Source organism: Taudactylus pleione, unplaced genomic scaffold, assembly GCF_031769625.1.
Source record: "Taudactylus pleione unplaced genomic scaffold, aTauple2 ptg000555l, whole genome shotgun sequence".
Classification (NCBI taxonomy): domain Eukaryota; kingdom Metazoa; phylum Chordata; class Amphibia; order Anura; family Myobatrachidae; genus Taudactylus; species Taudactylus pleione.
Window position 1 is genome coordinate 937,520 of NW_028284957.1, and position 14,680 is coordinate 952,199.

General features: G+C 47.0%; 1 protein-coding gene across 1 annotated transcript in view; it reads right to left on the bottom strand.

Annotated features, from left to right (window-relative positions):
* ALX4 (ALX homeobox 4) overlaps positions 1-14,680 on the bottom strand; it is a 216,633-nt gene that overhangs the window by 15,297 nt on the left and 186,656 nt on the right. The window contains exon 3 of the mRNA XM_088452631.1: positions 9,624-9,752. Coding sequence (XP_088308757.1) covers positions 9,624-9,752 — 129 coding nt within the window. The remainder of the gene's footprint in view (positions 1-9,623; positions 9,753-14,680) is intronic.

Here is a 14,680-nt window from a genome sequence, read left to right on the forward strand (position 1 = left end):
AGCAACTGCACTTATTCTTCCAAACCCTAAGTCCCCCTGGGGGTCCCTAAACCTAACCCCCCCACCCTGCATTGGGGCTAATGATAGTTATCAGGATTTCGATGGCTATCTTTAGTCCCATGTCGGGATGTAAGTGTCGGGATATCGGCAGGCGGGATAGCTCTCACCGGTATCCTGACTGTCCCGTCTGCACATTATGCCTACTCTCAGTAATACATTAAAGTAACACATTTGATCAATGAAGGAGACACCTATCTGTAATAACATATCAGTAGGCATTTTAATCCAGCTTTCCAGGTTATAGCAATCAAACATGACAACAAAGTATGGAGGAGCCAGGAGCCACAAGTGCAGACTCGGTGGGCCGCATTTTAGCATCATGCTAGTAAATAGCTTCTTACACCAGGGGATCCCAACCACGGTTCTCAAGGCAGACTAACAGTCCAGGTTTTAAGGATAGCCATACTTAAGCAATGGTGTCTTAATTAGTACCTTAGTTATTTTGATTAAACCATCTGTGCTCAAGCAAGGATATCACTAAAACCTGGACTGTTAGTGTGCCTTGAGGACCGAGGTTGGGAAACAGTGCCTTACACCTATACAGTAACTTTCCTCACTGTACCTGACTTTTTATTTTTCTGTGAAAAAATTAAATACAGGTAAAAATACTGAACATGATCGTGTAATATATCTGCTTACAACTTTATTAGCGATGCTCAATGTTTACATTAACCTACAAATTTAAATATGTAAGTGTATGACTAACAGTAATGTGGAAATCGTTGAAGCTAATTGAACCCAAGCTCTTACATTTTCTCCAGCTTTTATCGCTGGAAAGTAGAATGCATTAAGGACGGTAACTGGAAACCCGGCTTACTTCTACAAACCACTCGATTAAAATATAACCCTGAATGACCTAAACACATTTCTGGTATATAAAGGGCTACATTAATGCTTAATGCATTCATTGGATGATGCTAAAATTATGTTACACAACAACAAAACCTAAAACGGGAACTTTTTATACATATATAATTACTATCTATATTTTAATTACACTAAAGTATACTACTATTATTATTACTAATACTACTATTATATGGTTATAGGATTATTATTACCCAAAATGTTATGATACCAAAATATATAAAATAAATAATTTAAACTTTTATGTTATAATTAGTACAACAATGGAACTGTTTTAAAAATGAAACTTTTTTTTGTTGTGATTTATTACTGCAGCTTCTGATAAAAATTTATTTGGTTCTTCATTATGACATCACGTTTAAAGTTTGTGAATTTGTGATACATAAAGGGGACATCTTCTAGATCGCAAATGTCCAGGACAAATCTTAAACCTGGGCCATCTGCGCAAATGAAAGAAATTCGACAATGATGTAAAATCACCCAAGAGCACTCACAGGTAAGTCAGTTCCGGATCTATACTGTACTTAAGGTAAATTGTTTTTTGTTTGTTTGTTTTTACTTCTTGATTTTCAAAATTCGATGCAGCAGAAAATGATTCTGGAGTTGCTCACTGCACACTGCCATATTTTCTTACAGAAGTTAAAGCAGTTAAGCAAAGCTCATGCTTTATACACCTAACCTGGCATTTCGGGGGAAGGGTTGGCCTTCAGGGATGCCCACACTATATTAAAATGATTAGTGTATTATTGTGGTGTCAGAAGGGAGGCAATTTTTTTTTTTACTGACCTGAAAATATTATTTACTGACGGGTGAAAATGTTGCTTCTATTTCACCGAAGATGAATAAAGTGACAGATGTCGGCAACTGTGTTGGCTAGTGACATCGTCAGATTGTGTAGATACCCCCTATGTCCAATGAGGCTACGGTTCATATTTCAGAGAGCGGACCCCCCCCATCCCTGAGGGATAAGAGAAGGGGAGTATGCAGAGAAGGAATGCAGGAGCAGAGCCTCCAGATGTGGCAGGGAGAGCAGAGCGCAGAGCCTGGAATTCCAGCAGTTCTCCTGCTCATCAAACATTTGACCTCTCTGCCGGCTGCAGATCATTCCTCTCCCTCCCTGCTCCTTTCTTTCTGCTCGGTGATGAAATGCAAAATGACCAGGCAGTCAGAAGTCCCAGGAGGCTGACATCCAGCCTCATCATTTTCTCTCACTCTCTGTAGCAGGGAACATGACATTGTCCTGGCCAGTAAGCAGCCCCACCAAGATATTTCTCCAAGGAAGGCAGTGACTAATTGGAAATGGGTTGCCCTCTTTTGCTCAATAAAGTGCACCCCTCTCCTTCATTAATATAAATAAAAATAAATAATAGTCAATGATCAGATAACATATGATAATGTAGGTGTTGGTTGCATGCTGCTCTCTGTATCTAGCTCAGTGGACAGGTGTTGGGTACATGCAGTCTTTGTATCGGCTCAGTAGACAGGTGTTGTGTGCATGCTGTCTGTGTGGGTGTCTAAGTACACAGTTGTTTGGTGCATGCTGCTATCTGTGTATCTGGCTCAGTAGACAGGTGTTGGGTACATGTTGTCTGTGTATTGGCTCAGTAGACAGGTGTTGGGTACATGGAGTCTGTGTATCGGCTCAGTAGACAGGTGTTGGGTACATGCAGTCTGTGTATCGGCTCAGTAGACAGGTGTTGGGTACATGGAGTCTGTGTATCGGCTCAGTAGACAGGTGTTGGGTACATTTTATCTGTGTATTGGCTCAGTAGACAGGTGTTGGGTACATGCAGTCTGTGTATCTGGCTCAGTAGACAGGTGTTGGGTACATGCAGTCTGTGTATCGGCTCAGTAGACAGGTGTTGGGTACATTTTGTCTGTGTATCGGCTCAGTAGACAGGTGTTGGGTACATTTTGTCTGTGTATTGGCTCAGTAGACAGGTGTTGGGTACATGTTGTCTGTGTATTGGCTCAGTAGACAGGTGTTGGGTACATGGAGTCTGTGTATCGGCTCAGTGGACAGGTGTTGGGTACATGCAGTCTGTGTATCGGCTCAGTAGACAGGTGTTGGGTACATGGAGTCTGTGTATCGGCTCAGTAGACAGGTGTTGGGTACATTTTGTCTGTGTATCGGCTCAGTAGACAGGTGTTGGGTACATGCAGTCTGTGTATCGGCTCAGTAGACAGGTGTTGGGTACATTTTGTCTGTGTATTGGCTCAGTAGACAGGTGTTGGGTACATGGAGTCTGTGTATCTGGCTCAGTAGACAGGTGTTGGGTACATGCAGTCTGTGTATCGGCTCAGTAGACAGGTGTTGGGTACATTTTGTCTGTGTATTGGCTCAGTCGACAGGTGTTGGGTACATGGAGTCTGTGTATCTGGCTCAGTAGACAGTTGTTGGGTACATGTTGTCGGTGTATTGGCTCAGTAGACAGGTGTTGGGTACATGGAGTCTGTGTATCGGCTCAGTGGACAGGTGTTGGGTACATGGAGTCTGTGTATCGGCTCAGTAGACAGGTGTTGGGTACATTTTGTCTCTGTATTGGCTCAGTAGACAGGTGTTGGGTACATGCAGTCTGTGTATTGGCTCAGTAGACAGGTGTTGGGTACATGTTGTCTGTGTATTGGCTCAGTAGACAGGTGTTGGGTACATGGAGTCTGTGTATCGGCTCAGTGGACAGGTGTTGGGTACATGCAGTCTGTGTATCGGCTCAGTAGACAGGTGTTGGGTACATGCTGCCTGTTTATCTGGCTCAGTGAACAGGTGTTAGTTACATGCTATCTGTTTATCTGGCTCATTGAGCAGGGGTTGAGTCATACTTGCCTACCCTCCCGATTTGGTCGGGAGCCTCCCGAAAATCGTGTGCCGCTCCCGACCTCCCGGGATGGCAGGCAATTCTCCCGGCTGCCGCGGATCCCTCCTGTCCCACTGCAATAACTTCTAAAACCCCAGCAGCGAAGGGGGGGCGGTGACGCGATTCGCGTCATTTTGGCACCGCCCCCTGCTTCACACTACCCGTACTATCGGCAGTGTGTAGCGGGGGCGGGGCCAAAATGACGCGCTCGCGTGGCTCCGCCCCCACCCCGCCCGCAAATACTTGGTACATTGTAATTTTGCCCTCATACTACATAAATTCTTGTTTGTATTGCCTTTTCCCATTGCGTCACATCTGTCCACTTTAATCATTTGCTTAATAACTAATTCCTGCACCCACTACTCACACACCTCTATTTATATATCAATTTTGGAGCTGCACTCATACATTAGCAGCACTGTTCTTTTATCTTTATTTTTTAACATTTAACAACTTTTATCCACCCTGTCCCTACATCACACTGTCCCTACATCACACTGTCCCTACATCACACTGTCTCTACATCACACTGTCCCTACATCACACTGTCCCTACATCACTGTCTCTACATCACACTGTCCCTACATCACACAGCCTCCACATCACACTGTCTCTACATCACACAGCCTCCACATCACACTTTCCCTACATCACTGTCTCTACATCACACTGTCCCTACATCACACAGCCTCCACATCACACTGTCTCTACATCACACAGCCTCCACATCACACTGTCCCTACATCACACAGCCTCCACATCACACTGTCTCTACATCACACAGCCTCCACATCACACTGTCCCTACATCACACAGCCTCCACATCACACTGTCCCTACATCACACAGCCTCCACATCACACTGTCCCTACATCACACAGCCTCCACATCACACTGTCCCTACATCACACTGTCTCTACATCACACAGCCTCCACATCACACTGTCCCTACATCACACTGTCCCTACATCACACTGTCTCTACATCACACAGCCTCCACATCACACTGTCCCTACATCACACTGTCCCTACATCACACAGCCTCCACATCACACTGTCTCTATATCACACTGTCCCTACATATCACACTGTCCCTACATATCACACTGTCCCTACATATCACACTGTCCCTACATCACACTGTCCCTACATCACACAGCCTCCACATCACACTGTCTCTATATCACACTGTCCCTACATCACACTGTCTCTATATCACACTGTCCCTACATCACACTGTCCCTACACATCCCTACATATCACATTGTCCCTACATCACACTGTCCCTACATCACACTGTCCCTACATCACACAGCCTCCACATCACACTATCCCTACATCACACTGTCTCTATATCACACTGTCCCTACATATCACACTGTCCCTATATCACACTGTCCCTATATCACACTGTCCCTACATCACACTGTCCCTACATCACACTGTCCCTACATTACACAGCCTCCACATCACACTGTCCCTACATCACACTGTCCCTACATCACACTGTCTCTACATCACACTGTCCCTACATCACACTGTCCCTACATCACACAGCCTCCACATCACACTGTCCCTACATCACACTGTCTCTACATCACACTGTCTCTATATCACACTGTCCCTACAGCACACAGCCTCCACATCACACTGTCTCTATATCACACTGTCCCTACATCACACAGCCTCCACATCACACTGTCTCTATATCACACTGTCTCTATATCACACTGTCCCTACATCACACAGCCTCCACATCACACTGTCTTTATATCACACTGTCCCTACATCACACTGTCCCTACATCACACTGTCTCTACATCACACTGTCCCTACATCACACTGTCCCTACATCACACAGCCTCCACATCACACTGTCCCTACATTACACTGTCTCTACATTACACTGTCCCTACATCACACTGTCCCTACATCACACTGTCCCTACATCACACTGTCCCTACATCACACTGTCTCTACATCACACTGTCCCTACATCACACAGCCTCCACATCACACAGCCTCCACATCACACTGTCTCTATATCACACTGTCCCTACATATCACACTGTCCCTACATCACACTGTCCCTACATCACACAGCCTCCACATCACACTGTCTCTATATCACACTGTCCCTACATCACACTGTCCTACTCCCTACACATCCCTACATATCACATTGTCCCTACATCACACTGTCCCTACATCACACTGTCCCTACATCACACAGCCTCCACATCTCACACTGTCCCTACATCACACTGTCTCTACATCACACTGTCTCTATATCACACTGTCCCTACATCACACTGTCTCTATATCACACTGTCCCTACATCACACAGCCTCCACATCACACTGTCCCTACATCACACAGCCTCCACATCACACTGTCCCTATATCACACTGTCCCTACATCACACTGTCCCTACATCACACATCCTCCACATCACACAGCCTCCACATCACACTGTCTCTACATCACACTGTCTCCACATCACACAGCCTCCACATCACACTGTCCCTACATCACACAGCCTCCACATCACACAGCCTCCACATCACACAGCCTCCACATCACACTGTCTCTATATCACACTGTCCCTACATCACACTGTCTCTACATCACACTGTCTCTATATCACACTGTCCCTACATCACACTGTCTCTACATCACACTGTCTCTACATCACACTGTCTCTACATCACACTGTCTCTATATCACACTGTCCCTACATCACACAGCCTCCACATCACACTGTCCCTACATCACACTGTCTCTACATCACACTGTCCCTACATCACACAGCCTCCACATCACACTGTCCCTACATCACACTGTCCCTACATCACACAGCCTCCACATCACACTGTCCCTACATCACACATCCTCCACATCACACAGCCTCCACATCACACTGTCTCTACATCACACTGTCTCCACATCACACAGCCTCCACATCACACTGTCCCTACATCACACTGTCCCTACATCACACTGTCTCTACATCACACTGTCCCTACATCACACAGCCTCCACATCACACTGTCTCTATATCACACTGTCCCTACATCACACTGTCCCTACATCACACTGTCCCTACATCACACTGTCCCTACATCACACTGTCCCTACATCACACTGTCTCTACATCACACTGTCTCTACATCACACTGTCTCTACATCACACAGCCTCCACATCACACTGTCTCTATATCACACTGTCCCTACATCACACAGCCTCCACATCACACTGTCTCTATATCACACTGTCCCTACATCACACTGTCTTTATATCACACTGTCCCTACATCACACTGTCCCTACATCACACAGCCTCCACATCACACTGTCCCTACATCACACAGCCTCCACATCACACTGTCCCTACATCACACTGTCCCTACATCACACTGTCCTTACATCACACTGTCCCTACATCACACTGTCTGTACATCACACTGTCCCTACATCACACTGTCCCTACATCACACAGCCTCCACATCACACTGTCCCTACATCACACAGCCTCCACATCACACTGTCCCTACATCACACTGTCCCTACATCACACTGTCACTACATCACACTGTCTCTACATCACACTGTCCCTACATCACACTGTCCCTACATCACACTGTCTCTATATCACACTGTCCCTACATCACACTGTCCCTACATCACACTGTCCCTATATCACACTGTCTCCATATCACACCGCCTCCACATCACACTGTCCCTACATCACACTGTCCCTACATCACACAGCCTCCACATCACACTGTCCCTACATCACACTGTCCCTACATCACACTGTCTCTACATCACACTGTCCCTACATCACACTGTCCCTACATCACACTGTCCCTACATCACACTGTCCCTATATCACACTGTCTCTATATCACACTGTCTCTATATCACACTGTCCCTATATCACTCTGTCCCTACATCACACTGTCTATATATCACACTGTCCCTACGTCATACTGTCTCTACATCACTCTGTCCCTACATCACACTGTCTCTATATCACACAGCCTCCACATCACACTGTCTCTATATCACACTGTCTCTATATCACACTGTCCCTACATCACACTGTCTGCACATCACACTGTCCCTACATCACACTGTCTCTATATCACACTGTCCCTACATCACACTGTCCCTACATCACACTGTCCCTACATCACACTGTCTCTATATCACACAGACTCCACTCCAGTTTTCATCTCACTTATTACCTCGTCCACAGAATGAACACCCTTACTTCAAACACCCCCCATATTCAGTGCCCACATAACCCTGTGCTTTATCCACCCCCATCCTCCCCCTCTTGTCTCCTCCACTTGCTGTTTCCCCTTTTTTATCTCATCAGTCTGCTTTCCAACCCTCTGCTTCTTTCCCCCGCCTTTCCTGTTCCTCCACTCTCAGCCACCTCCCTCCCTCCATGGCCTTGTTACCCCAACACTATGCCCACGTGGTTCTGCCTGTCACCTCCATGGCTGCCAAGAGAAATTCTGGGCCTGGGTACTGCAACATCCTGTGGGACCACAGCATGTAGGGCATGGCTGCACCCATTTGTGGGTGGGTCTAGTATGTGAGATGCACCCACTCACAGGAGCATGGCATAGGACCCACCAGCTGGGACTAAAGTATTCACTACTGTATTAGGATGGTGGGACGGTCCCATAATAGCTGCATTTTTATCAGGATGTATTTAGATGCTAAAATGTAACACACAATAATTAAAGCACTAGTACTTTATTTTGTACATCTCTCATGTAAATAACACATAATTAAAATCTATTTTCTGTCATAGAGACAGATGAATGAAGGACTTAATTCTGACATAACATCAGGTCATCTTATACACACACATACCGCAGTACATATCCTAACCCACTGCTCCATGCTCCTTCCTCACTATCTACCCCATCTGTGTCGCCCCTGTCTGTCTGCCCCTCCCCTTTAGAATGTAAGCTCTCACGAGCAGAGCCCTCGTCCCTCATGTGCTTCTCCTCCCCCTACTTATAGTATAATTTACTCCTAACTCCCCACAACGGCACCTAAAACCTGGATGCTCATGTCCTGCTGCTTGTGTTATGCAGCAATGTTTAGAAACCATGTCCTTGTCCTGTATTGTTTTGTATTAGTATTAACTGTTTTTCTTGTGTGCTCATTTATGTACTGTGTAAGGCGCTGCGGAACCTTTGTGGCGCCATATAAATAAAGGATAATAATAATAATATCTGACTCAGTGGACAGGTGCTGGGTTGATGTTGCCTGGGCATGTGGCTCTGTGGACAGGTGCTGGGTGCATGTTGCCTGGGCATGTGGCTCTGTGGACAGGTGCTGGGTTGATGTTGCCTGGGCATGTGGCTCTGTGGACAGGTGCTGGGTGCATGTTGCCTGTGTATCTGGCTCAGTGGACAGCTGCTGGGTTGATGTTGCCTGGGCATGTGGCTCTGTGGACAGCTGCTGGGTGCATGTTGCCTGGGCATGTGGCTCAGTGGACAGCTGCTGGGTTGATGTTGCCTGTGTATCTGGCTCAGTGGACAGGTGCTGGGTGCATGTTGCCTGTGTATCTGGCTCAGTGGACAGCTGCTGGGTTGATGTTGCCTGGGCATGTGGCTCTGTGGACAGCTGCTGGGTGCATGTTGCCTGGGTATGTGGCTCTGTGGACAGCTGCTGGGTGCATGTTGCCTGGGCATGTGGCTCCGTGGACAGCTGCTGGGTGCATGTTGCCTGGGCATGTGGCTCTGTGGACAGGTGCTGGGTGCATGTTGCCTGTGTATCTGGCTCAGTGGATAGGTAACATGGGAAGAAGAATTACCTGGGCATAGTTTTCAGCTCGGGTCAGTAGTGGCAGCTCATAGGCAGAAGAAAAGTGAGTTCGTACTTGTTGCATCTGCCCAAACCTCTCTCTTTTCCTCCACTTCGCCCTCCGGTTCTGGAACCACACCTAGGAGACAGATCAGAAACATAGATCATGCTCAGGATCCAACTCTACGCTCACAGTAAGGTAACAGGTAAAGGTACCAAATGATATGTTTGTGCTATAAAAGTCCCAGCATCATCTCAGCAACTGAGGCCTCTCTCCATCTAACATAACAGCCATTACACTCAGTACATGCACAACCCCTCTCTCCATCTGTGCTATCGGTATAACAGCTATTACACTCAGTACATGCACAACCCCTCTCTCCATCTGTGCTATCGGTATAACAGCTATTACACTCAGTACATGCACAACCCCTCTCTCCATCTGTGCTATCGGTATAACAGCTATTACACTCAGTGCATGCACAACCCCTCTCTCCATCTGTGCTATCGGTATAACAGCCATTACACTCAGTACACGCACAACCCCTCTCTCCATCTGTGCTATCGGTATAACAGCTATTACACTCAGTACACGCACAACCCCTCTCTCCATCTGTGCTATCGGTATAACAGCCATTACACTCAGTACACGCACAACCCCTCTCTCCATCTGTGCTATCGGTATAACAGCTCTTACACTCAGTACACGCACAACCCCTCTCTCCATCTGTGCTATCGGTATAACAGCTATTACACTCAGTACACGCACAACCCCTCTCTCCATCTGTGCTATCGGTATAACAGCTATTACACTCAGTACATGCACAACCCCTCTCTCCACCTGTGCTATCGGTATAACAGCCATTACACTCAGTACATGCACAACCCCTCTCTCCATCTGTGCTATCGGTATAACAGCTATTACACTCAGTACATGCACAACCCCTCTCTCCATCTGTGCTATCGGTATAACAGCTATTACACTCAGTACACGCACAACCCCTCTCTCCATCTGTGCTATCGGTGTAACAGCCATTACACTCAGTACACGCACAACCCCTCTCTCCATCTGTGCTATCGGTGTAACAGCTATTACACTCAGTACACGCACAACCCCTCTCTCCATCTGTGCTATCGGTGTAACAGCCATTACACTCAGTACATGCACAACCCCTCTCTCCATCTGTGCTATCGGTGTAACAGCCATTACACTCAGTACATGCACAACCCCTCTCTCCATCTGTGCTATCGGTGTAACAGCCATTACACTCAGTGCATGCACAACCCCTCTCTCCATCTGTGCTATCGGTATAACAGCCATTACACTCAGTGCATGCACAACCCCTCTCTCCATCTGTGCTATCGGTGTAACAGCCATTACACTCAGTGCATGCACAACCCCTCTCTCCATCTGTGCTATCGGTATAACAGCCATTACACTCAGTGCATGCACAACCCCTCTCTCCATCTGTGCTATCGGTATAACAGCTATTACACTCAGTACACGCACATCTGTGCTATCGGTATAACAGCTATTACACTCAGTACACGCACAACCCCTCTCTCCATCTGTGCTATCGGTATAACAGCTATTACACTCAGTACACGCACAACCCCTCTCTCCATCTGTGCTATCGGTATAAGAGCTATTACACTCAGTACACGCACAACCCCTCTCTCCATCTGTGCTATCGGTATAACAGCCATTACACTCAGTACATGCACAACCCCTCTCTCCATCTGTGCTATCGGTGTAACAGCCATTACACTCAGTACACGCACAACCCCTCTCTCCATCTGTGCTATCGGTATAACAGCCATTACAGTCAGTACACGCACAACCCCTCTCTCCATCTGTGCTATCGGTGTAACAGCCATTACACTCAGTACACGCACAACCCCTCTCTCCATCTGTGCTATCGGTATAACAGCTATTACACTCAGTACACGCACAACCCCTCTCTCCATCTGTGCTATCGGTATAACAGCTATTACACGTAGTACACGCACAACCCCTCTCTCTATCTGTGCTATCGGTATAACAGCCATTACACTCAGTACACGCACAACCCCTCTCTCCATCTGTGCTATCGGTATAACAGCCATTACACTCAGTACACGCACAACCCCTCTCTCCATCTGTGCTATCGGTATAACAGCCATTACACTCAGTACACGCACAACCCCTCTCTCCATCTGTGCTATCGGTATAACAGCCATTACACTCAGTACACGCACAACCACTCTCTCCATCTGTGCTATCGGTATAACAGCCATTACACTCAGTACACGCACAACCCCTCTCGCCATCTGTGCTATCGGTATAACAGCCATTACACTCAGTACACACACAACCCCTCTCTCCATCTGCGCTATCGGTATAACAGCTATTACACTCAGTACACGCACAACCCCTCTCTCCATCTGCGCTATCGGTATAACAGCTCTTACACTCAGTACACGCACAACCCCTCTCTCCATCTGCGCTATCGGTATAACAGCTATTACACTCAGTACACGAACAACCCCTCTCTCCATCTGTGCTATCGGTATAACAGCTATTACACTCAGTGCATGCACAACCCCTCTCTCCATCTGTGCTATCGGTATAACAACTATTCCACTCAGTACACGCACAACCCCTCTCTCCATCTGTGCTATCGGTATAACAGCTATTACACTCAGTACACGCACAACCCCTCTCTCCATCTGTGCTATCGGTATAACAGCTATTACACTCAGTGCATGCACAACCCCTCTCTCCATCTAACATAACAGCTATTACACTCAGTGCATGAACAACCCCTCTCTCCATCTGTGCTATCGGTATAACAGCTATTACACTCAGTACATGCACAACCCCTCTCTCCATCTGTGCTATCGGTATAACAGCTATTACACTCAGTGCATGAACAACCCCTCTCTCCATTTGTGCTATCGGTATAACAGCTATTACACTCAGTACACGCACAACCCCTCTCTCCATCTGTGCTATCGGTATAACAGCTATTACACTCAGTACATGCACAACCCCTCTCTCCATCTGTGCTATCGGTATAACAGCTATTACACTCAGTACACGCACAACCCCTCTCTCCATCTGTGCTATCGGTATAACAGCTATTACACTCAGTACACGCACAACCCCTCTCTCCATCTGTGCTATCGGTATAACAGCTATTACACTCAGTACACGCACAACCCCTCTCTCCATCTGTGCTATCGGTATAACAGCTATTACACTCTACACGCACAACCCCTCTCTCCATCTGTGCTATCGGTATAACAGCTATTACACTCAGTACACGCACAACCCCTCTCTCCATCTGCGCTATCGGTATAACAGCTATTACACTCAGTACACGCACAACCCCTCTCTCCATCTGCGCTATCGGTATAACAGCTATTACACTCAGTACACAAACAACCCCTCTCTCCATCTGTGCTATCGGTATAACAGCTATTACACTCAGTACACGCACAACCCCTCTCTCCATCTGTGCTATCGGTATAACAGCTATTACACTCAGTACACGCACAACCCCTCTCTCCATCTGTGCTATCGGTATAACAGCTATTACACTCAGTACATGAACAACCCCTCTCTCCATCTGTGCTATCGGTATAACAGCTATTACACTCAGTACACGCACAACCCCTCTCTCCATCTGTGCTATCGGTATAACAGCTATTACACTCAGTGCATGCACAACCCCTGTCTCCATCTGTGCTATCGGTATAACAGCTATTACACTCAGTACATGCACAACCCCTGTCTCCATCTGTGCTATCGGTATAACAGCTATTACACTCAGTACATGCACAACCCCTCTCTCCATCTGTGCTATCGGTATGACAGCTATTACAGTCAGTACATGCACAACCCCTGTCTCCATCTGTGCTATCGGTATAACAGCTATTACACTCAGTACATGCACAACCCCTCTCTCCATCTGTGCTATTGGTATAACAGCTATTACACTCAGTACACGCACAACCCCTCTCTCCATCGGTGCTATCGGTATAACAGCTATTACACTCAGTACACGCACAACCCCTCTCTCCATCGGTGCTATCGGTATAACAGCTATTACACTCAGTACACGCACAACCCCTCTCTCCATCGGTGCTATCGGTATAACAGCTATTACACTCAGTACACGCACAACCCCTCTCTCCATCGGTGTTATACAACCCCTCTCTCCACTGCGCTATCCGTATAACAGCTATTACACTCAGTGCATGCACAACCCCTCTCTCCTTCTGCGCTATCGGTATAACAGCTATTACACTCAGTACATGCACAACCCCTCTCTCCATCTGTGCTATCGGTATAACAGCTATTACACTCAGTGCATGCACAACCCCTGTCTCCATCTGTGCTATCGGTATAACAGCTATTACACTCAGTACACGCACAACCCCTCTCTCCATCTGTGCTATCGGTATAACAGCTATTACACTCAGTACATGCACAACCCCTCTCTCCATCTGTGCTATCGGTATAACAGCCATTACACTCAGTACATGCACAACCCCTCTCTCCATCTGTGCTATCGGTATAACAGCTATTACACTCAGTACATGCTCAACCCCTCTCTCCATCTGTGCTATCGGTATAACAGCTATTACACTCAGTGCATGCACAACCCCTGTCTCCATCTGTGCTATCGGTATAACAGCTATTACACTCAGTACATGCACAACCCATGTCTCCATCTGTGCTATCGGTATAACAGCTATTACACTCAGTACATGCACAACCCCTCTCTCCATCTGTGCTATCAGTATAACAGCTATTACACTCAGGGACTGATTCAGAGCCGCTCGTAAGCGGCCGCTCGTTCTTTCCGAGCGATGTTTGCACAACTGTGCATGCGTTCGAATCGTAATACGCATGCGCGAAACAGTCAGTGTGGCCGAAAATCGTTTGTTCGATAAATAGCGAATGCCTGCTATTTTGAGTGACAGGAGGAGGCGTATGTGGGTGGTAACGGGAAGGTGCTTGAAAACGGGGAGTGGAGATCCGAACGCACGCGTGCTTAAAGGTCAAAACGGGCGTTTTAT